General features: G+C 36.9%; 1 protein-coding gene across 18 annotated transcripts in view; it reads right to left on the minus strand.

Annotated features, from left to right (window-relative positions):
- CDH12 (cadherin 12) overlaps positions 1-25152 on the minus strand; it is a 646759-nt gene that overhangs the window by 139761 nt on the left and 481846 nt on the right. For 14 of the 18 annotated variants that reach the window (XM_068931482.1, XM_068931489.1, XM_009679465.2 and 11 more), the window contains one exon: positions 20200-20615. The exons of the other annotated variants lie outside the window; for them this stretch is intronic. In XM_068931482.1, coding sequence (XP_068787583.1) covers positions 20200-20430 — 231 coding nt within the window. In that variant the 5' untranslated portion in view covers positions 20431-20615. The remainder of the gene's footprint in view (positions 1-20199; positions 20616-25152) is intronic. 18 annotated transcript variants of the gene reach the window in all.

Raw genomic sequence — 25152 nt, forward strand, 5'->3', positions numbered from 1 at the left:
TTTTACTTTGTTATGAGAAGAAAGTTTGTTTCACTCAGTGAAGAATCTCTGCTGTGAAAAAGGAGCTCTCTGCTCACTTTAAGCAAACATACAATCTCAATGACAGCTGATGAAATTTAACTGCACTTGAAAGGCAGATATACAGAAATTACATGTTCATTAATGAGATCACAGAAAATTGATACCTGCTTGGAAGAAGATCAGTTAATCCTAAATTTATTAGCATCTGTTTGTTAATGAAACTCTTACTCTAACAACATTTGTACCATAAATTGAATTGAACTTAACAATAAAGGATAATGTAGTCTAATTTACATAGGACAATAAGTTGTTTCCTGCAAGAGGCCAATTCATTCAAGAACACCATGTATAAACTGACTTTGATTGTGATTAAATCGAATCCAAAAAGGGACAGGTTATTATGCTTATTGACCAATGAGTTTGCCAGAAATGAATACGCCAGAAAAAATGAGTCATCTTTCCTGAGAGGAAAATACTGTAGGCAGAAAAACTACCAAATCTGTGGAAATCTAGGGGAACCTAGTTTTACCAAATCTGGGGAATCTAATGTTTCTAATTCTATTAAATATTGAGTTATAGATAGATAGATAGATAGATAGATAGATAGAGAGATAGGTATAAATTTTTTTCAGTGTAAAGTGGGGTGTTACAAAACCTCATTTAAGGATGTCTGAAGGCAACTTATTTTCGCAGAAGTAGATTGCATAGATTTTGTGCAGTGAATACTGCCTTATAAGAGTAATCCTGCTATGCAAATCTAACACCAAGCACTGAGACAAGTTTTGTTTTCCTCTCTCATTCAGGAAGCAAGATCAGCCTTCTGAACAAAGATCATAGCATATGAACACAGAAACACAGCAGCTACCACCCTCTGAAAACACACTGTGCAAGCCACCTCTGGAAAGACGTTCCAGGCTGCGCTCTCTAGTACTGCACTTCACTTTTGTATTGCGGGATATAACTGCCAAAATTTACATCCCCAGCAGGGCCCAGGTCAGTTTGTACCAGCCGCTTGCCCCATAGCGCTGGTTCCATTAATAGATCAACGGGGAGTTTGACCCAGAAGGAAAGAAAAAGGAAAAGGTTTTATGCACAGAGCTGCGCATTCCTGCTGTCACCTTCCACACCTGCACGGGGAAGGAACCGTTCTTGCTGAGCTGCCAACAGATCCAATTTAGAGCTACATCCTTTACGCTAAAACTAAGTCTTTTGAGAGGCTGGCTTAGAGGTATGAAAAGAAAGCGGCGTTCCCTTGCAGTGTCCCTTTTTAAGCTTTCCAAATAGATTACTCTCACTGGCATTCAGCTGGCCTTGTTTTGAGTGCAGCAAAATATGCTTTGAAAAATCATCTAGCATAGACGAAGGAAAATATTTAAGCAAAAACGAGCTTTTGATTTAGTCTGTGTGTGCCTTGAAAGCACCTATTTTTCATTTTAATGATACATTTGCAAGAAGTGTGGAGTGGTGTTGTGGGATACCAAGCACCTGTCACAGAATGAAATTTGACGCTATGAAATCATAAATAAGCTGTGTCCCAGCACACCTACAGCCTTCTGAGGATGATGTTTTTTAATGAGTATCTAACTGAATTCTCAATTTTCTCTGAATATTCTTTTATTAATTTTGTTAAAAAGTAGAAAGTTAGTGATAGGATCCTGCTAAAGATTTGAAGTTCATAAATACAACACAATTTCTTGGCTAATTTGTTCATTAACTTAAAGACCTAGTTAGACTGGTTGAAAATTATTTGCGTGTGAGGTCTTATCCAGCATACTTTAAGGAGACATTAAAACACAGATCTCCTGCCAGATGAAAATAATTGTAAGATTAGTTTGTTTTAAATAGTACTTCTAAGTAGTGGTGTCTTCATTACCGGAACAGCTGGTACCTGGAGCAACAGTCATTTATGTTCTTCCTAAATTGATAAACCAGGTGCAGTGAGTAACAGTATAGCACTTCTGTCTTTCTGAAAGATCTGCTATGCAGCCAACTGTTAATACTGTGAACCCCTGGTGACAATTTTGAGACTTGTTATTAACAGCACCATGGAGTTAACCATGTAAGATGGTATTCCTGGGATTTTTTTTTTCTTTTTAGGAAAATTATTAGTTTTTTGCCTGTGTAAAGATAAACCCACACAAGTTCATTCTTAAGAAGGAGAGGAATGTGAAATGGATTTACCTTTTGGAAGAAAAATATTGGGGGAATCTGAAGACCTCTCTTCATTTCCACAAATAAAAAATAATTTTATTAATATACAAGACAGAACCTCAACGAAATCCTGACTAACCCTCCTCTAGGCTTTCGATACAGATTCTCTCTACTGGAACACGTTTGCTTCAGAAAGGCACTGTTTTCATTTTTAAGAAAGGGCAACAAAAGAACATTTTTGGAAGGCCGGAAAAAGTTATACAGAGCAGCTCTACAACTTGTCCATGACCTGTGATTGGCATGTCTTCGATCAGCTGCTGAAAGGGTATTTCAGCCAGGCCAGGCTGTACAAAGCACAAGTATGAAAAGGTACATACCCATCTATAAACAAATTACAAGCAAGCAGTTATGTATCTCAGCTGGCAGATATTTCCCCTTGTCACTATGGTACAGGGTTCAAAACATAAATACCTCTTCGGCATGACACCACAGATGCACCAGAACCTCCAAGGTTATAACGCACCTCAAGATGATTTCTGAAAAGAGCAAATAAAGCTTTATACTCTCACTACAACTGACTATGTTTGGTGGGCTGATCCCACTGCTTCACCTGCCTTTCTCCCAAAGGAGAAGGATATATGTCATGCCCAGGGCAACAGATATCAGCTCCTCTATTTTGTCCATAAGAACTGGCACAGATCTCCACTGAGCAGTATCGTTCATTGTCAAAATCTGCAAGGATGGAAAAAAAACTTTTCCCTGTGGACAGCTAGAGCAGTGACTAGCCACAGCAACAGCCATATAGTAGCACATCATCAGCACTGTGGGGGTATATGTTTCTGAACTCGAACAGCAACACAGTGCCAAAGTTGTGGAGGTGATATGGACTTTGACACAGAAAAGTTAATGATGTCCAGATTCTACAAAATGACATCCATATATGAGCTCCAGATGAAAACTCTCCATCAGTTTAAAGTGGGCACTATCATCCCTACTTACAGGAAGGGAAACAGACAAAGAAATACAGGGGTGTAAAGTAGGTCACTGGTACAATTTATAAAAAGAAGCCAAGTTTAGTGACAAGAACGCCAGTCCTCCACCTTTTAGGCACCTTTTACTGCTTTCCAGCACATAACAGCTGCAGATGAGCTTTAAGTTAATTTTTCAGTCAAACTCCAGAACCCAAAGCGAAGAGTAAAGAAGCAAACCAGAATTATCTAACTTTATACAGCTTCAGCTGGGGACACCCAAGAAAAGATCAATCTTAATAACTCTAACCAGTTCCAAAGAAGAGCAGAGTTGATAATCTCGATACAAAACTCTCCACAAGAGCAAACTGTTTCGTCCTTCTTCCACATGAAACTAGGTCAGCTCAGGGAAGGTTTAATGATGAAAACAGTAAAGGTCAAGATACTGGAATCAGAGAGAGAAAAATTTGGATCATTTATCAGTGCAAAAAGTAAATAATGAAATATCATTCCCCTAGCTGCTGATTTGATACACAAACATAAACAAATTATTTTCCTTATGCCTATTTCAATTCATTCTTTTCCTGATGAGATAGAGAGGGAGAAAGAGAAAGAGAGAAAGAGAAAGAGATTAGAATATGATCAAACATGCATAAATCATACGCATGACTAATAGATGTTGCTAAACAGATAGTAAATGTTCCTAAAAGAAGGGCAAATAAATTTTACATAGCCAAGTATTAAAAAAGACACATTTTATGATAATCTCAAAGAAAAAAACAAATAAAATTATAGTGTGCATTCTACATACAAGATTTCACTATCACAGCTTGTGAATAATATATTCATCCTTTCTCAGCTCTTTCATATATAAAAAGTTTTGAAATATTAATTTTTTTTAGAGAAAATCACAGTGAATATCTTCAGGAGCGTGTATTCAGGCGAAACTACTTGCCTTTATACGAATAAATATACTGTGAAGAGCGTAAACGAGTTTTTAGAGAATGACCTGTTCTTCACAACTCCTTTTACACTTTACCATACCCCAAAACTTTCTCTTGAAGAATTTGTTATCGATTTGGAGTCCTCTTATTTTCTCTCCCTTTTTTTTAAACAAGACTTCATATTATCTTTCATTATTGCAGTGAAAGCCTATTTAAGTAGACTGCACATTTCCTAAACCAAGTGTATCAAGAAATAATTTTTCATTTTTCTGTTGATCAGCAATAACTTACTAATATTGATTTTGTATGGATATCAACCTTTAACTGTTTTTTGCAATAAGATTTTCACTTCACTTTGTCATCTTTCTTGTGGCAAGACCCCTTCCTTTACATCAATGTCCTCTTATCCTCTCAGGAGAATCCTAGCAGATTAGGACTATTCAATGAACAGAGTCTTAAACTGTTTCTAAGCTGCGGTCAAATGTTTTGGAAAGCTGAAGGCACAGAAAGTTAGGTGAATTGCTCTGTTAGGTAAGTATATATAGTAATGCATGTTATGGCTGTTTAAACAGCAACTCATTTAATCTACTAGACCTCATACTCCAGGAGGAAGGACAGCATGTTGTCCTCTCCTCTCCTGATACACTATTGTCAGTCCTGAGTGTTAGGAGTGACGTTCTGAAAATGTGTGAAATGAAAGGGAACTGCTTCTTACATGACAAAAACTAATCTTTCAGGTGTACATATGTACATGGATACTTTTATACTATGCCAGTTAAGTACAAAGGAGTAACTTAGATAATTGAAGTTATGCATGTGCTTAAGTCTTCATAGGGTAGAACTTATTTTGTAATTGTGGTTACAAGTAGCACCTTAGATGATCATAACTAAAAGAAAAGCAAGTGTGTGTAGGAGAAGATGCTAGCCTAAGCAACTTTACTCAGGCTTTATTTCATGCTTGTAGTCTTCCTATAGATCTTGCATGCAGATCATGGAAGGTCTTATATAAATGTTAGACTCCATGAGTATAACTCATGGGTTATTTGTTTAAAAAGTGATTCAACAGCCCAGCAGGATATACTCATGTGCATGCAAAAGAAATTTTTGCTCAGACCCCTTCTGTTTTGTCTCTGTCACAATAGCCTGCCTCTTCTCTGATTCTGTGCAATCTCTGTAAAGACTTATTTTCTAATATCTGCACTTCAAGGATTATGGACTAAGAGCGGTTTACAGAATACACATGAAAATGGGGCTTATCAACGTCCTATTTCCAACCAAATAACGTTCTTAATATAAATATCTCAAAGAGCTACTCCAAGACTGATATCATACAACTTACACAATACTACCATTCTGCAAGATTTATCCCTTACCTTTGGGCATTTGACTGTATAAATCACTTCTGCTCAGTAGCACTTCTTGAAAGGACTGGAAAGTTTAACTCAAATTGAGGGAAAGAGGGCTGATGTTAAACATGCCAACACTCACATAGCTGTGGACAATTTCTCCGTATTTGATTTTGATTAGCTGGAAGACAGTAGCTACATCTACATTGGTAAGTAATGTGTACCAGTAAGAGTGGATTTCTAGAATGAAGCAGCTGATGCTGAGGAACCAGTGTTCACACTAAACGACCCTCAGGTTTGCGCTCTGGACAAAGTCTACTTCGCTCCCATGGACCAATTTCTGCCAATTTTTAAATGCCAATTTCTGTTGGGCATCTTTAGCTTATTTTTATCCAGAAATGATCTAGTTTGTGCTCTCCAAAACCTCTCTCAACACAAACCAAAGTACAGTAAGTCTGAAGGATCAAAAGATTTGCTTCAAAAGTATACTTTAGATCCAAAGCAACACTCATGGAGATTCACTGGATATTAGCTAACTCATAAATGCCAGGATTTTGAAACATGATCAGAACTTCAGTATGTAATAAGGATAAAATCTGGTTTTATTCTTTTGGAAAAAAATAGAAAAGAATTTTTAAGAAGGGTCCAATTTATTTATCGAACACAGCTCAAAATGGAAGTGAACTTTAGTTTACATTTGAATTGTAAACTAAGGTATTTTCTCTTTAAATAGATATGTGTATCTTTCATTGTCTGGTTATGAAATTAGTGTTAGCATAGGATGACATGTTCCGAAATTTAACCGGGAAAAATGAAAATTTACTTTTAAATCCCTGAATTCGATGATCAATTCTCTGAAAAGCTTTTCAATTGATAAAGTATATCAAAATGTGTGGGATATTGGCACCACTTAGCATTATCTTTTTTTGGAGGCATTGTTTTAGGTTCTTGTTCATCTTGTCCTTTAGTTTATAACATCCACGCTTATTAAGACTGTAAGTGACTTTCAGCTATTTAAATACATGCTTATGATATAATGTCAATGGCTTTGCAAAGGCCTTGCATAATTTTACATATATTTATATTTTTGACTTACTTTGTTTTTCCTGCAGTTTGAGCTACGTTGCTGGATAGTTATACTAGCAACAAACTACTCAAGCAAGTTCTGCATATTTATTAGACTCATGGGATACCAACTGTCCATCAGTAATAACCATGATCACTATTCACCAATACATGGAATCAGAGAATCTTTGTTTTCTGCCTTGAGGGTATTGGGCAGAGAAGTAGCAGAGTTTTTTTCTTTAGCGTAAAAAAAATAACTTGCATAATGCATACAATGTGTTTAAATTCAGTATGTATCTCTTATTATCTTATATAGCCTGTAGGAAAAGTAATGCCAATAGGCTGATTACCTATATCATTGTTTTTTACATGTTTTTTACTACCAATACTTGGAGATAATTAACGAAAATGAGCAACATATCAGAATTATTTAATACATCGAGGAAATCATTACTTCAGAATCAATCTCTGGGGCTGGACTCCCTTGAGAAACAAGTTAAATATCTAATCCAAGGAAAACAAGTAAAGAAGCAGAAAATAGAAAAACAAATAGAATATTGTGAGTTTTACAGTGCAGTACTCTTGATTGCCTGTTTTCTCTGTTATTTTAATAATTTTGTCATCTAGTCTGATGATTTATGAATGTAGTAGACTAGTAAAGAATTGACAGCGCTGCCCTTTTCTCACCTTCCCTCACTCCCTTGAGCTTACTTCACCTTGCAGTTACAAATTTGATATTATTAATGTCAAGAATGGACTTGGAAGCTAACTACTTAATCTAAAGTGCATTGCAGTGGCTGGATGTAGAGAAGTTTAATCAGTAATCCTGTATTTCACTTCCAGGTAGGCAGTTCTGCCCAGTTGTTTTAGTTACTGCATTGCTCAGTGTAGAGAGAACTCCCTCCTTACTGATTCACACAACATCAAACTGTAGATGAGTATTTACAAAAAATACATATTAAAAATCAAATAAAGTCAGAAGGATGGACTTTCAAGTCTCCAAGGTTTCAATATAGTTTTGATAATTACTTTGACAAATAATGCAGTCTTTCCTCTGCTTCATTCCCTTTTTATTGAAGGGAGCTAATACTTTCCTGCCTCACAGAGCTGCTTCAAGGATAATCATTGCGATGTTCAGACGCCTTAATGATGGGGCCCATAAAAGTACCTCTGTGGATCACAACATTTTATAGAGAGGGGAATTCATTTTGTATAGGATTGAATACAATTTTGCAAAAAAAAAAAATCCAATCCTTCTAAAACAAAAGAATTGTTTACACATTGTTTTTTTGTTGACAATATATTTAGTTTTTCTACCTTGGGTAATAAAATCATGCTATGGCAAAACAGTGAAAGTTGCTACTAGACTCATACGGCAGAACTTTACACTCAACTTGCTCAAGTAGGAATGAGATAGTACGAACAATTCAGAAATAGGTCCTACATAAGTTTCAGACATGGCAAATGAAGCATTGCAAAGCATGTGTCAGAACGGTAAATAAAGTAAACCAATCTTGTTTGTGGTCTATATGAATGAAGAACTTGGTTTTGCCTTTGTGTTTTCCACTACAAAAAAAAAAAAAAAGCCACAATTACTGCATTGTTGTCATTTACCTTTTCTGATGACATGAGAGTAGTCTGCCAGCACAGAAATTACTCAGAAGTAGAAACTATACTTTTTAGAAATGTCACAGTGACATGCACCTTTACCAAAAAGGAATGCAAAATAAGACCGGTCACTGTTTCAAGTTTTCAGCCTCTTTATTACAGTTCTTAAACTGCACAAATGCTATCTGCCAGAATTCATTAGGCTTATGTGTGAATCTCCTGATTCCACAAACACTCATCGATTTTTTCTACAACTCTACTACTGGCATCAATTAGGGTTAAACTAGAAGCAGTTACCTGCTATTGGACTGATACAGCTGGGGTTGATGAGAAGGAGCTATTAACTGTCTTTTATTATAGTGCTGACAGAGTGTTTTAAGACTCTACAAGAAATACATTGCACTAATAACGTCAATGAGTCTTTTTTTTTCTGGCTTACACTGTACCAGCTTATGCTTCGATTCTCACAAGAAAAACAGATTGTTAGAGCAATTAGACTGCTCTGCACTGCATTCTTACTGTTGATCCATAATTCGCATAAACCATAAAACCTAAATATCTATAGGCTGATGTATTTTGACACAATAACTCAGGTTAAATGTCCAAATCTGTATTTTGAGACCCCAAAGAAAATGTCTTTAGTTTCTGTGTTAGGAAAGACTAGACAAGCTCTACTCTCTTCAATACACTACAATCACCCCAACACACAAGGAAAAAAAGACAAGACTCAGGTGGTCACCTTAGTGATCTCGAGCTTACTCCAACATCACTATTGCAAAGCAAGAACACCGAAAAAAAGGTGAATAGAAATACCTCTGCTGAATGGCACAGGGTCATCCCCAGGGAATATTGCTTGCTCACTGCCACAGTCAAAGGGGTGAAAGATTTTACTAATTAAAACACATTTATTGGCATTACCTTCCGAGACACTGGAATAGAAAATTCTTCCCTCTTTTTAAAGGGCAAGTGCAAATGAGTGCCAGAGCACTTCCAAAGACCCAGGGAGGTATGGAACATCAAAATACTGGTGTATGCATTCCTGACAGGCCTAAATTCCTATTCAAGCAACACACAAAATATCTACTCTGCTTAAATTTTGTCTGAAATTTACTTTATATATAGAGAACACATGCAAGCACACACAGAACTCAGAAGGTTTTCGAATTTACAAGATAAACAGGGACTTCACCCACAGAAGAAAAGCGGTAGCTGTAACAAAAGTTTCCTTTCATTTACTTTTCGCTTTACAGGGTATCAGATCATCAGACTTACATGACACAATTTCAGCTCTTATCCGTATTAACAGGTCCTTTTGCTTCCAGGAAGCAGATTGCAAAGTGTGATTTAAATGACCTATTGCATTTTCCAAAAATAGCGTTAAGATTTGTGTAAAAAGACAGAAGCCTCACAGCACAAGGACATTCGGCAATATTTACGGTCTGTACCTACACGGTCTTTTGCAGCTGTCTTTGACCTAGGGCTCCATCAACTCCCCCCCCCCGCCCCCAATGGCTACGTTTGCCTGAGTAGAGATCGAGCTGGCTCCCTCGCGGCTGAAGGAAGAGAAAACCGCAGCCGGCAGCGGGGCTAATCGGCTGCATAGACTTGGGCGCAAGCTCAGTCCCTGAGCCAGCACAGCAGTGAGTATCACCCCATTCAGGCAGCATACAGGACTTTGGCGTTTAGACCTAACTGATAGTTACTGAATCTTCTACGGGGCTCACAGGGGGCTCTGAGGAGGCTCAGCTAGCTTTACATGTGGGATCTTCAGCCAGGCATATGTACGAGAAAATGAGAGAAACAGCTACTGGGAAATGCTCAGTAGTAGGAAGCATGCAGCGTTTGCAAGGCATGGGTATTTGCAATATCACAAAAGTCTTGCTAACTGGACGTTTTTCTCGACATCACATTAGGATGCTGCCCTGCAATTTTAAACTTTTCTAATGTTATATTATGACTAAAATATTCTATGACGTTAGAATTATACCTCTCCTCTTCCCAGGATTTATTTAAATTTATTTATATTTATATATTTCTATTAATGTATATGTACTTTATATTGAATTTCATCCGTTTTAATTCTCAGTTTCATAAGGTCCTTTCACCATACTTCACATTCTGCCATTGTCTTTATTAACACAAATAGCTTAGTATTACCAGCAAACATTGTCACCTGGATATTGACCATTCTATCATTCAAAAACTTGTGAAACAACATAGCTCCAGCCTAGATCCTCACTAAATATTGCACGAATGAGTCCAGGATGCAAAATTACAGTATTATTTTCAGTGATCAGTTTTGTATTTTTATGACATAAGGGGGCACTAATTCATCTACCACTATGAAAAATCAACTATTTTTGAATAAGCAATAGCCAAGTCATAAAGGCATCCAGTTCAATCACATTAATAATACTTCACTTTACATATTAAGAAACCAATAGATAAAAAATTATCTATCAGTAGTTAAAGCCGGCGTCAGAAGATCGGAGTTTTTTTGCAGACTGTGCTATGTTCACTACCCACACTTTTCCCCCAACTGTGGAGGTGCAGGACGAACAGCTGCACACAGCTGTTTCAGACAAAACTTACCCTATTTCTGAAGCTTTTATTTACTGTTTGGGTTAACACTGCCATGCCTCACACTATAAAATTCTGGCTACAATCACTGGAGGCAATAATGTCCAAAGACAGCAAAGCACAGATATGTGAACTTACAGTCAGCAAAGTGTCATATTTTAACTAGTTGATGGAAAATATCACAGTAACAGAATACCTTGATGCTGAGACGTAAGGCACTGGGCATCCTCTGGACTCTCAGCTTTAGTGCAGCCAGTGGCAGAACTCCCGCTAGTTTCAAAAGGACCAAGACTTCATCTCTTTCTATCATTGTGCCATGTCTGTTTCTAACTACAGCATTATTTCCACGATTTCTGGATTGGTGTAAAATCATTCTTTCTTGCCATCTAACTTCTTGGGTATTTCTTCCCATCTTATTCCATATATACTATTTTAACCTGTTTTTCTGCTGCTGTTTTTACATTTTGTAGTGCGGCAAGAATCAACAATTGTTTTTTTTTTTTCTTCCATGTATTTATGAAATGAAATCTTCCTCTAGACGAAAATAAAATTTAAGCTGGTAACTAATAAAACTACATGTGGCTTACTTTCACTCTGTGCCAGTGGTGCTGGACATTTTCTTCAGTGTATTAAATTATTACATCTTTCAATCTTTCCCTTTCCTTTTTCACCTTTCCTGAGATATCTACCCCCAGGCTGATTTCATCAGGAGTATGTCTTGCTTAAGCATCTCTCTCCTTAGTCATCCACTCTTGCCTGTGTAGTGCTATATAATATATCCCTGCCTTGCAGTGGTCGTAGTACATCTGCTTGTTCTATCACACACTGAACTAAAACAAGGAATTTATCCAATTTAAAATAATCCTGGAAATAAAAGAGAAGGGCAGTTTTTAACCAGATTGTTCTTGTGATTGAATTTGTTTTGTACCCCCAGAAACAATATAACCTCTTTTGGGCAAATGACTCTATTCTCTTAATGGATTATTTGGAATTTTATAATCAATATTTAGACTGAGTAAACGGTCAGTAAGAAGTAGGAACAGAGAGAGACAGTCAACAGTGACCGAACAGTGAGACCCAGCAGCATTCATATAGCAAAAGCTTTTCTACTCCTGGGATACCTGAACAATATTTATTCATTTCTGCATTTTTTCCCCTCAATTTTTGTCTTATCACCTTCCACTTTTCTTCTTTATTAAAACCTTTTTCAACTTACCATTCATTTTGGTTTTTGTTGTTCTTTTCCAGTTAGAAGACATCTAATCCAGCCTGGTTTGCATTTGAATTAATGTATGGCAAAGACAAGGACCACTTATGAAGGTAGTTCCTATTAGGAGGCCTAACAACATATCTGGAAAACGTAAGCAAGCTTTTGAGTACATGAGGCTTTCTTCAGATCAGAACAGAAGCTGCAGAGTTCAAAGTTAAATGTAAGGTGGGAGCTTTGCTCAGAATTTAATTGGGTGTGTGCCAGATAATCTCTAAGGAATAAAACAATTGCAACTTTTGCAGCAGAGTGGATGTCAGGGACACAGAGGCAGAAAAAGGATTATAAAATGGTTTTCTGTAGAAGGGGAGGAGAGACATATCATTTACAGCCTATGGAAGGTGGAGGTATGTGAGGGAGAGGGAAACTGTCCCTGCCATAAAACCAGTATCTGCACCAAGTTCACTGCTTTTGGTGTCCTAAAGTGTTACAAATTTTAGTTTGATATATATTTATGCATTCTAATCAACTTCAGAAGCACAGTTTTTTGGCAGCTTGGGACTTCTGCTATGAAAAGACTCGTGAGCCAGGTAAGACTTAGCTGCAGCACCTGACAAGACTGCCAACCCAAATCATCTGAATTTATAACTTACACACAAAGATATGAACTGCAGTAGCTTTAAACTAGATATATTTCCTCCACCATTGCTTCCCCAATAGGTTGGTGCTGGACACCTGATTGGAAAATGTTATTTCTTTTTCTTGAAAACCATGCTTAATTAAAAATCGATTGATTCTTGCCGAAAAAAGGTTTTTGTTTGAGGATGTATTTGTTTGAGATTTTATTTGGAAAATAAATGTTAAGTTTGAGCTTTGTTAATAAATGTTATTTTGTACGCATACAAGATTATTGAATTTCAGCAGTGATTTTTCAAGTAATATTTTCATACAATTTAAATTATTTTGTATATTTAATTAAATACATTTTAAATATATAAATATTCAAATGTTAAACTTCTAGTATTTTAATTATTAAGTGGAATTTTGAAATTATTGTTATAAATCTAAATTATTGAAACTTGCTGTTCTCAGTTTTTTGCAGAAGTTTTTCATAGATCAAATCAGCACATCTTCCCTCCCCAAAGCAACAAACAAAAATTACATTTTGAAAAAATCAACCTGCCTCGTAGATGGGAAATGCTGAGCTCTAAACAAGTTTCTATCCTATAGGAATTATTCTCTAATATTTCTACAGTTTGACTTTTCCTATTGTGAACTTGTATTTTCGTCATATGTAAGAGGGTAGTACTATGCTTTACCCTTGTTTTTCAACACCTCACGTCTTGCAGCGATCATACATTCTATTCCATGTCTGAACATTGAACATCCCAGTTACTTCAGTTTACACATGGTTACCCAGATACAACTACAGGCATTTAAAATTTTTCACATTTTGCTGCCTGGCTAATTTTATTTAACTTTCTGCTTGGCATCCTGATGTTTTTCCAGAAAGGAAATACTGTGATCTCAGCTAGTTTCTTCTTCACTTCAAACGTAACTGCTGTTCTAATCCTTTACTAGGTATAAATGCAGTTCGGGGTTACATGTCTAATCCGAATGTTAGAAACACTATGTTCAAGACCACCAGGTGAGTCAGCAATTCTCAGCCAAACTCCAGATCGAGATTAAACAAATTCAAATATGTAACTTCACTTGCACTGAACAGGAGATTATGCTTTTTCTTGTCCTCCCCAAGATCTCCAAAATATTTTATAATCCTTTCTTAAACTATCCTTTCATATATTTCTAGATTCTAACGAGTTACCTGTCCAGATTAAGTCATTTATACAAAATCATTCAAAAGAAAATTACAGTAGATGTAATACTTTTCCTTAGCAGTTTACTTTCCATAACCTCTTCTGTATTTTTCCGTCAATGGTGACAATATAAACTCAAGATACATACTCGTACCATTAGAACCATCTACTCAGTTGCATCTAGAAGTTTCTTGAGAGCTGGCACCTTCATACTAACAGGAGTATCTCCACAAGCCTTCAGCCTCCGTATGCTGACGACTGACCCCTAGGCCAATACAGTCTACTGAGTTTTAGAGTTTTATCTGTTTCTATTTGTGACCTCCCTACCAGCCCAGAACAATGGTCACCACCTTTTACATCTCCTAAAATGTGGGTTACAACTCAAGAAGGCGATCCTTTCTCTTCATTTTCATCTGTCCTCATCCTGAATTCTTTCTTTCTTCTCTCATGCAATCAATGAAAACATAGTTTTCATCTTTCTTTGATCTGCAAATATCTCATATAATTTTCATGAATGCTACAATCACAGGCAGAAGGTGTTGCAATTATAAGGATTTGTGCTTCCAGTTTTCCCACTATGAGCTACCTGAAGTAAATCAATAAATAAGTGAAGTCATTGGATCAATAAGAAGCATTCTGTTATAGCTAAGCTGCTCATCTCTACAACATGTGACATAAAACTGGGTCTTTACAAACCTTGTAAAAAGATGAGCTTGCAAAAGTAAACATTAAATGCAAGTTGCTCATGGGAGTTTTGCATTTCCAAGGCTCTACTTCCATCCTACAATTTCATGTGCAGCTGTCAAAATTGCTTTGTGTCTCATGTACTTTATGCAATATACAGGATACAAAGCTTTCAAAGTCATCACTTTTTTTCTCTAGCTAACAATAAGTGAGAGAGACGAAGTCAAATGGTCTCAGCTCAACACAGCGAGATGAGAAGTGCAGAGTTCTGGCCCCAGTTCTGATTCCTTTTATACTTTCATGCTATTTCATGTCTTTTCATCAGTTTTCATATCTGTAAAATTGTGACAATATTAGGCAGTTAATGTTTGTGAAGAGAATGACATGAGGATCAAGCGATGCTCTCTAGAACATTTTGAAGATAAATAAAGTCACATTAATTTTTACTTGAAAATATGCACAGTAAAAACTCAGCCAATGATTAAACAATACCTGGAAGAGGCCTGCTAATAAGAAAGATGGGAGAACGGATGTTTGAAAGTGAAGAAGAGAAACGTGTAAGGTAAGGTGAAATAACCAAAAGCAAATGAGTTAAAAAGAAATTACTGCTCCTTTCCAGCATGGTACAACAACCGATCACATGCATCTCTCACTATGCTGGAAAGCTGAATAAAAGCAGGTAGCTTAGATCTTATTGGATTCATTTTACTTCACATGTGCACAGCTGGTTCTGCATTTCAGCTGAGAAGTCAGTTAATGTGGTAAGCCAGGCTAACACAATCATGGGCAATTGCCTGATTATGCCTCAAATTACCATCTAAGGCCCACTAGGGCCCACAGGAATTTCACCTTGATGTCTGCAGACAGAGGTGGATATACGAATTCCCATGAGTTAAAATGGACTGAACAAGCTCATTGCTGTAACTACAGTTCCAGCCCTTTCAAATTAAAATTATCCCGAAATGAGCAACTGTGATGTCCTTCTCAAGAGTGTGAATTAACACATTACTTGTAGCAGCACCTGTAACAACAGCTCCAGCCTCCTGAAGGTGGCATGGTGCAAATGTCTAATGGCAATGATACAGGTCTCCCTCTAACACTTTTGCTTCAATTGTGGGCGTAAAATCTGATAAACTAGCAAACACTTTGTGACAGTTTTAATGAAACATCTTCATGATTGTCCTAACAGAAATTTTGTAGAAATATAATTTAAAAAGATCAGATTAATCAGGGTGGAGGTATCAACAGCGACTTAGACTTTTGTTTTTCTTCAAGGGGCAGTAGCATTTAGATTATGTGCATGCATTTATTTTCCTTTAATTCTCCCTTTCTGTCTTCCACGTTAACTCAGTGCTTGTGAATAACACCAGACTGAGTGCCACAACACTGGAAACGTGTTTGTCTCAAAACAGATTCTGCACAAGCAGTGCAAAATTTCCTCCCTAGACTGCCCTGCCATCCAGATATTCACGTGACCGGGAAAAGAACTGTAAAATCGGAGTGTGCACACAGAAAAAGATGTCATTTTATGCCTGAAAAAAGTGGTCCACATGAATTTCATTACATTAAAATCTATCCGCTACGAAATGCATAAATGGGTATTGTGTTCATATTTCAGATGCAGTGAACATATATGAAACGCCAGAAAAGTACTCTCTTCTGCTCACAGATTCATAGCAGAGAACTGCCCCGCTTGCTGCTCACTAGCTCCGTTTCTGCCTTGGTATGTGGAGAAATGTCTGAACACAATGAGAATTTCTCAGGAGTCAGTCAGATGAAAAATACCATTGCTATGTGCACCCCACATTACCATAAGGCAGTGGTGGCTATAATACTTTTCAGCTGATTTCAGAAAATTCTGTAGCAGGCATGTACAGATATGTGTGTGAGCACGTATAACGCAGTGGAGGTTTAAGAGAACAAAAACACACAAAACAAGACAGTATAGGTGAGTCACTGGCAAGATAATACTGACAAGCTGAGAATATTTAGTTGTTGGACACTGGAAAACAGGAAAAAAAATGACAACCACCTTGGAAAGGATTCCATAATGCTTTCCTATGTACCCCTTCTTGTGTTCAGCACAAGTTGCCATATGCTTATCTTCAAGCTTGAGGACAGCCAGCCAAACTCCCCACTAACTGCTAATGTGCATGTGTACAACACACAAAAAAGCTGCAATGCGTTTAAATGTTGGGGATAAATGTATATATGTGAAATATATATATATACACACACATACACACACAAATGTATGTATATGTAAAGGCAAATATACTACATGTATAACAACTAACACTTTTTGCCTTGTTTTGTCTTGATAATGAAGAACATCTATTGTTCTTCTCATGTATTTTGTTCTCTTGAACCTTCAATTTGTTAAGCTGCCCCTGCATGTTGCTATTAAAACAGAAAAATGAAGAAAGACTTTAGCAAGGATTGTCCCTGCATAAAAGAAATTAAAACTGCTACCTTGTGGTTTTAAACTGTGTTAGGACACGGCTATGCCTGAGCATCAGGCAATCTGATATTTTTCTCATCATTCTGTGAGAACTAAGCTTTGGCACAAAAAAGAATCATGAACTTTTTTATCTTGGCCTACACATATGCTATTTTATGTGCTCTTCTAGAGCGTCACAGTACCAAGAAAACACACAAAGCATAGTAAAATATGTATCTTCAGGTTTTCTCTACAGAATCCCTCCAACTTGCAGAAATATATCACACGGCAAGACCATATTCCAAATTTGCATTTTAGCCTAAGTCTGATACCTGGATCTCTGCTAAAGGGAGCTACTGTTGTTTGGGAACCTGTTAGATTTTTACATATGACATAAGCAGAGGATTTCCAAACCTTTGATCTAACATTCAGGTTAAATGGTCAAGGTATATCACAAGATTTTTTTTTTTTTTATTTTCAGCTTTGAATGCATCAAATATGAAAAGCACTATTTCAAGATCTCTAACTGGGAACTAGACTAAACCCCATCAGTTTCTAAACTATATTTTGATTTGTAACCTGACACTTCTTGAGATAGTCTTCTAAAAACAGACATAAAATGAATTGCGTGTGTTGGCTGATAACAGCTGACATTACTGCTGTAAATCTGTGTTCTCCTCCAGGTGGCTTCCAAAATTAACTAGTCATCCCTAACTGTTTAGTGAAATTGTCAGCTGATTTAATAGACACATTAAACTCCTATTTATAAATTACTGTGACATTGTTAGTGCCGCAGTTCTATAATAAGCAATATAAACGCCAATGCACCTGTCACTATATTATGCCCTGCTATCAAGGCTAGAAGAAGAACATAGCAAAACTGTAATTCCAGGACACATGAAATAACCTACACTTTGTAATATAGTTAACATCACTTTAAGACTTGCCACACTAGTATTGCACAAAGAATTAGTTTTTAAATATATATTGTTGTAGAATAATGTTAAGTTATCCTAACAATAAAACTAAGGTATTTCTGCAATCAATCAGGAACTTGATTCTATTTTGCATCTTTAAAAATTTCGATTTTTTTAAAAAATTACATAAAATCTAAGGATATTGATTAGCTACTTCTGGGTGTGTTTTGGTATGTTAAGGATGCCTATGAATTTATATTGGGCGTTATTTTCACCTTCTAGATTTAACAGAACAATTTCTTCCATTCGGTGCTCTGCCTTCTTTGAGTGCTCATGGAGGAGCAAGGGAAATTGCTAATATCCTCAGTATCTTTTTTTTTTTCCTTTAAAGAGATAAGCAAAGAATGACTTATTCAAAAACTGGCAGGTTCTTTTTCAGGTAGATTGAAATAAATGGTTAATACAGCTAAAGTAAGCTATAATAAACATCAAGTGGAAGCTTAGAAGGTAATAAACACAACTTAAAAAAAAGATTGTCTGGAATGAATTTCATGTTCTGGAAACAGATTTTCTGATTTAATGTTATGGATGTACTAACTACGTATCCTAAATTATTTTGTGTTTCACCAGCAGATCCCTCTGTATTTTATTTTATTTAGTAGGTAGAAGCAGCACATTTTCTTGAAATACATCATAAGTGCTCAAAAGGCATCATTGTTACGTATACCACAGTACAATTACATCTTTTTCCTCATATTTAAAAAAAAAAGGTCTTTGCAGTAAGTTGAAATAATTGTAAAAATACCTTCGGATTTAAAAACATACCTGTGATGTGATAAGCTATACTCTTAATGAAAATATCCCGTTAATTCTCAAGTTACTTATTAATTAAAATGTATTGATTATACGCATTTTTGTGTAAAAATAATATGGTTTTGGCAGCCTACAGTTGACCCTAAATGCTTACCCAGCCTACAAAGGGAAAAAGACTAATGAATTACTGTGCAGCAGTAACAGCGTCTCTGGCTTCTGAGGTAAAAAACACAGCGGTCGTGTAGCTTGTGCTGTAGCACTGGCTGTGATTAGAGTCCTTGTTTGCATCTTTAGCTAGTGGTCAGAACAAAGATGTGTTTGAGAAAGCAGAATTTGTAACATGGGGAAGTAACAAATATGCAATTTATCATGGTATGATCTCCCTTTCTTCTCCAGACTGTAAAACAGACTCACCATACTATCGTGCTATACATACACTGCTTTTCAGATCTTTTTGACTAATATGCTCTAGTGCTTAACACTAATGCCTGAATCTGTAACATCCAAGCACATTTTTGGGCTGATTTGTCAAATCACCTACTGAACCACATATAGATTTCTGCTGTTTTATTTATACTTCCTCTACTTGTAATAGTTTCTTGGAAGGGCAGGAGAGGAAATTAATTTTCTGTGAATTTTAGTTATTTTAGAAAAAAATTACTCCTTCTCAGCCTTTATACTAAAAACAAAGAGTTAAAATATGGTGTTGAGGTAAAAAATGAAGCATGATGCCTTATTTTCATTGTAAGTGAACCTGAATCCACCCTCTACGGCAGCAGCATTTGGGGGCCCAGGAGATGAATCCTTGACCTCTTATTTTCATCCAGTGAGGGCCCCCACTCAAACTGAAAACTATATGTAACATGCATTAACGTAATATATACCGTGCTACCATTTTTTATCAGGTCTCATTACAGCTTTCCTTTCCGAAAACTCTATTACCTAAATTAATTCCCCCTGCCACATACACACAAAAAGCAGGCTATCAAATTACTTAGGCACTATTAAAGAAATAGTGGCTACAAAATGAGAAAAAGAATTGTATGCATTCTGTGCAAGTGTGGCTGTGGATATGTGTGCACCAAGAATAAAAGCTACAGTGCAAGAATTTGAATTATGAAGCAATAAATTGTACTAGAAATACATGAAAAGAGTCTGAACAATCAAAAAGAAAAGCAAATGATATCAAGGCATACGATAACAGAGTAAAAAACAGTTATCTGTGTTGGCTGAAAACCAACTGGAGCAATCCAACCGATGACAGAAATGACTCTGTGCATTCTGGGCTAAAAATTTCTGGGTTCAAATCTTATCCTTGAAATTGGTCTGATGTTTGTTGTTAAAAATAAAGTACAATATTATAGTAGCTTCTATAACAGTTAGTTGGTGTGTACCACAAACTTACTTTAGAATTTCTAGTTCTTTTTTTTATTTCAAAATCAAGGATAAGGGAATAAGATAAATATAATAATAATGCCTATAGTAGCTACAGGAGAGGTTGAAAGGTGAGGGAGATGGACAGAGAGAACTACTGTCTGCTGAAGAAGATTTGTCCCATCAGAAACATGCACATATTTATAGCACATTTTACTATTTGTCTGTGTCATTTCAACTTTTAAAGAAAGAGTGAAAAATTACCTTTCCCACATACTGAGGTTCGGAGCCCATGTACTCCTCCAGCACAAAAAACTGATTCCACACCCAGCCTCGTTTGACTCGCTGGGCAGATGACCTCCTCCCTGGCACTGGGGCAACATTTTCTCTTGGCTCTGCTCCTAAAGTCTGTTGTGGTTGTGGATGCAGTGGCGTTAGGAGACCTCCATCAAACAGGACCCAGAGAAGCAGGGATAAGCAGTTCCTTGTAAGCATTGGCAACAGCTTCCCTACAGCAAGTAATAAAAACTCCAGCACTTAATGCAGAGCAGAGGAATCCAGGTTTGAGGTGTCTGTGGCCTCCACCACTTAGCTTCTGATTTTATTGCGGAAATGCTAATGCAGGCATTAATCCTTCTGATGACAAGGTTTTTGCCGCATTAAATTCCATCTAAAGGGACCTATAAAAGAGATTTACATGGCAACATCAAATTACATAAAATTACATTGAAGCGTTCATCAAAATTCTCACACCTAGTTAGTTTGTAGAGACAGACAGAAAAGATTAGGAATCAGAGTTTTAAAAACGATTACTGTTTTGACTGTAGCACTAAGCTGCTCTAGAACATTGTGTGGTTATTATAGAAATAGCTCATGCTGGCTCTACTCAGCGTTACTTTTGTGTCTGTCTGAAGACAAGACCATAGCCTCTGCTTTATGACCCAGTTATCAAGCAAAACTGTTACATGTCAGTGATGTCAAAAGCGTTTACTCTCGATTCACACAGAATATGTAAGGGAAGAGAGGAGGCACTCTTCTCCACTACTATCAAGAGCTGGAATGCTTTTCCAGAAAAGTACCTTGGAAGCATCCCCTTTTTCTTACTACAGCTGGACATGGATGAAGTTGATACTGAACCTTGGTCTCGGGAGAATAGATATGTATGAAGCCCATGGGAACTAAAACATGGGAAATAGTGCCCTTACAGCTAAACACCACACAGCTACCAATACGCCACGTGCAGTCTACGACTGGAATTCTCTTCTCAGGACGAGCCTGGCATCAAAATAATAGCTATATTACTCTTCAAGACTACCATAAAATAAATAAAAAATGATGTTCTGATATATGAAGAAAATGATGGAACTGCAGTCAGTGTAGAAAATGAAATAACACAGAAACTAGTAGGGTAGGACAATGACACTCATTTATACTGACAAATGTCAGGTATATAGATTAAAAATAAATCAGTGCTAACTAACTATAGGGCTGAGACAGAGCTATCACATCATGGTGACAATTACAACTGTGGTGATCCTTGTAGCAGCCAAATGCCATCAGCAAAACAAAACAAAACAGAAAAAAAAACAATCCTTAAAGGAACTGTTATCATCATCTTTAAACTAGTGTAGGCCATTTTAATAGAAAGATAGTTGGACGAATAAACTGTGGTTTTTAGCCACAGTACAATTAGCAAAGGTGCTTTATTTTTGTATTCAATAAAATGTCACCTTAGCATAGCTGCCATCTGCACCTTTGCACGAAATTCAGTGGTGATTAAAACTGGTCAGAATGAGCACTCATACAATCCAAAAACCCAGTGAAGACACTGTGAAGGCTGCTCAGTCTACAGAGTGCATGCTGAAACGAATGGAGATACTCCACTTTAGAAGTTAGAATTAGTCAATAAACAGTAACACAGCAACTATGTTTTGATGGGCATTAGCAAGTACTGGGGCAACATGCAAAGACCTTTATCTTAGCCTTTCCCCCCTATTCAAGCTACTGATGTTTCTTTTAAAAGAGGGAATGGCTTTCATGTGGCTCCTGAGCCTTAAACTGAACCCTCAGATCTTTGGGAGGCGCAGGACATTTGTCTGAGGAACACGCTTTCACTTTCATGTTTCTCCTTCATTATTGGTGGACAGCCAACAGTCTGTATATTGCACTACTCTGAATCGAAGAGGATCGAAGGTGGTTTTTGACAATCAACATTTCTAAAAACCATAGTTCTATTCTAGCAAATTTGAAATCCCAGTGTGGACTGAAGATTTAAGAATAAATTAGTAATTATGCTTCATTAAGACTTACAACATAGGAATGAAGTGCTAGCCTACGTTACCGTTTACTGTTTGTCAGGTACAAAAAATACAGCTTTTAGGATTTAAGATAGATGCGTTTTACATTTAAAAAAAAATACAACTTATATCACTATGGAATTCACCACTTTGTTAGGGCCGTATCTTGCCATTGATTTTTAAGCAGAAGTCTCCAACAAATCAATAACGAGTTCTGTTTAAAAATCAATTATGCAATATGAACCTCAGTAAAGAAGATATGGCAAAGTAACTTACCGTATACTTTTTCCCATTTTCAAACACTGCCAAAGGTTATACTTTCCTTATGAATAATATTATTATGATCCATAGCAATAAATGACATGGAAATTTTTATTTGTTAGCTACTTGGTGAACTGCCTAAATGGAAAGTATTTATAATTGAGAGGCTGGAAAATGTAACAGGTTTTGAGGAAGGAAAAAAAAAAAAACGCCTGGAAAAATAAGTTTCTATTCTAAATATAGAACAAGCTTTCCCATTCTGATTAGAAAGGCTACGTTTGGATCTTAACTAAAAAAAAAGAATAAAAAATGTAGTGAAAATATATCTAGTGAAGGTGACCTACCTTCACAAAGGATTAAAGCTTGCTATCTCAGGGAGGGGAAGGACTCCTATTTGTTCATGATCCTTTTAAAAAAGAAAAAAATTCTAATATGCACTCAATGCATTGCAATTTTTTGCCATTTAGAGCAAAATACTCCTAGGTACAATGCACATTTCGAAGATCCCATTTGCATTATTGTTTGTATTCTTACGATTTTATTCCAGCAAAGAACCACACTGCAGATCTACTCTCACACAGGACCATACAATGATACAGAGCCACACTCAATATCCGTATATGTGGAACGTAGTTCTGTTAACAACTTTATTTATTTAACAGTTCACATATTACTTTGTACGCTTCCCTCCTCAATGCATTCAACGGCACGTCACATTAGGTTCAGACTGCGTTCCTTCATAATTCAGTTCCAAGACTTCCAAACTCCTGTGCCTCTCTTGACCCACTGTTGCAGGGTGCGTGCCTAGTTCTTAACAGCAAAATCACAGGAACCATGCAACATAGCAAAAAAGAACGCTAAGTACCCTTTTGAATTGGCTAGGCATGGATGAGAGTCAGAAATAAACAACACGAAAAAGTGGTGGGATAGTCTGCCCTGCTTCACAGACCTCAAAATCATGCAGTATTCAACTGAACTGCTATACCACAGCTCTTTGCTGAGGAAGCTTTGTACATTACGGTTCTCCCAGCAGATCTCGGCCTCCGGCCATGTCTGTCAGTCAGGGAGCTTTTAAAATGTTATACAGCACCAAAAGTAATGCGAAGAGATTGAAGGACTTCAGTGAAAGGGGAACAATTCCCCTTTGGCTGGAAGGTAATAACCAAGTGCAAAACACATAGCACTTTAACCCCTTCTCTATTGGTCTCTCGGCCTGCCTTCCAAATTTATGCTGCAGAACGAGAAAAGGGCGATGCTAACACTGCTTCCTGCTTAAAGCTTCAAGATGCTGATGAACAGGAGGCTCAGAAAAAAGGGGAGACTAGTAGGTGTTGCTATATGGGATTGCAGCACAGACACCCTCATCTGCTGCAAAAGAGTTTACTGTGAAGATTTATTTTTAATTTACAGCTTATCAGTGAGAAGGCCAGTTATTGAGAATCCAGTACCCCAACACGCTCAGTTCCCACTCTAGCTTTCTGCTACATAAAAGTGGAGCAGCAGAAGACTGAGGCAGAGGGTTTCCTGCCCCCTCTCCTTCCCCAACAAGTCACTGCATGCTTTGGAGGAAGCCTGGTAGAAGCGGCCTGATGCATAATACGCAGCAATGCACTTGGAACTTGTATAGCAATTCAAAGGCTAAGACTGGTATTTCCTTCAGTGTGTGTTCAAGGGTTTACATTTTCTTTTTAAGCTATGTGTTATGCTTCCAGCTAGGAAGTCTAAACCTGTTGTGAGGCTTTTACATTATCATACTTTCATTAGACATTTAAATCTAGCAACCTTATATCCCTTTGCCTGGAAAGCTCTTATGAGGGCTAGGAGATAAGGATTTAGAAATCCAGTCAGAACATGTAGCCATCAGGTAGGCACTATATTTCCTAAAAAAATTTTAGGCATTATTTCCTCTGGTGTTCACAAGGAGATATTTAGCTAGTAAGAGTTGTGTACAGATGCACATTCTTAATGCATCTCTTTCTCATACAAAATGAAAGTACAGAAGGCCAGATTTTTTTAGATCTTGCTTTCTTTCGAGATTAGCTGCTGCTAGTCATTTCTTCAGACTACCTCATATGGATTTAAGTATCCTTGTTGGGGACTAAACCCATAAAGAAAACTACAGAGGGAGAACCTTTGCACAAAATCCCAAAAATAAGTTTAGCTACACACTGTTTTATACACTAAGGTTTTACATGTTTTCCATTTATTCATTTCCCCAGTTTGAAAAACAAGATCAAAGTGACCCAGCAGCAAGCACAGACAGTCTGTTAAAACATGAAAATTAAGAAACGTTGATTCTATTTACTCTCCCCTAAAGACTGTAGGTTTAGTAGTTTATAAAATGCAAATGAGGAATTAAACATCATTATTAACATTATTTATTGAGAATAACAAATACAGCAGTACTCCTGCAAAAATTTCGTCACTGACCTGAATTATACTGCCAGTCATCAAAACAACCTGAGCAAATTAATGTTGTAGGAATAGCAAAACTGATGCATACCATTGCTACTGCAATAGCTTTTTAATCAGAGAGAGTCATGGCACAGCAGACAAGTCACCTTACCAAGCTTGGCAAAGGTTATTCCTTCTTCTGGAGAGGACAGCCTTACATCCTCGGCGCTCACTAATATGTGCCTAAGACCTGATTTAGAGAAGT

This window comes from Struthio camelus, chromosome 2, assembly GCF_040807025.1.
Source record: "Struthio camelus isolate bStrCam1 chromosome 2, bStrCam1.hap1, whole genome shotgun sequence".
In the NCBI taxonomy this organism is placed as follows: domain Eukaryota; kingdom Metazoa; phylum Chordata; class Aves; order Struthioniformes; family Struthionidae; genus Struthio; species Struthio camelus.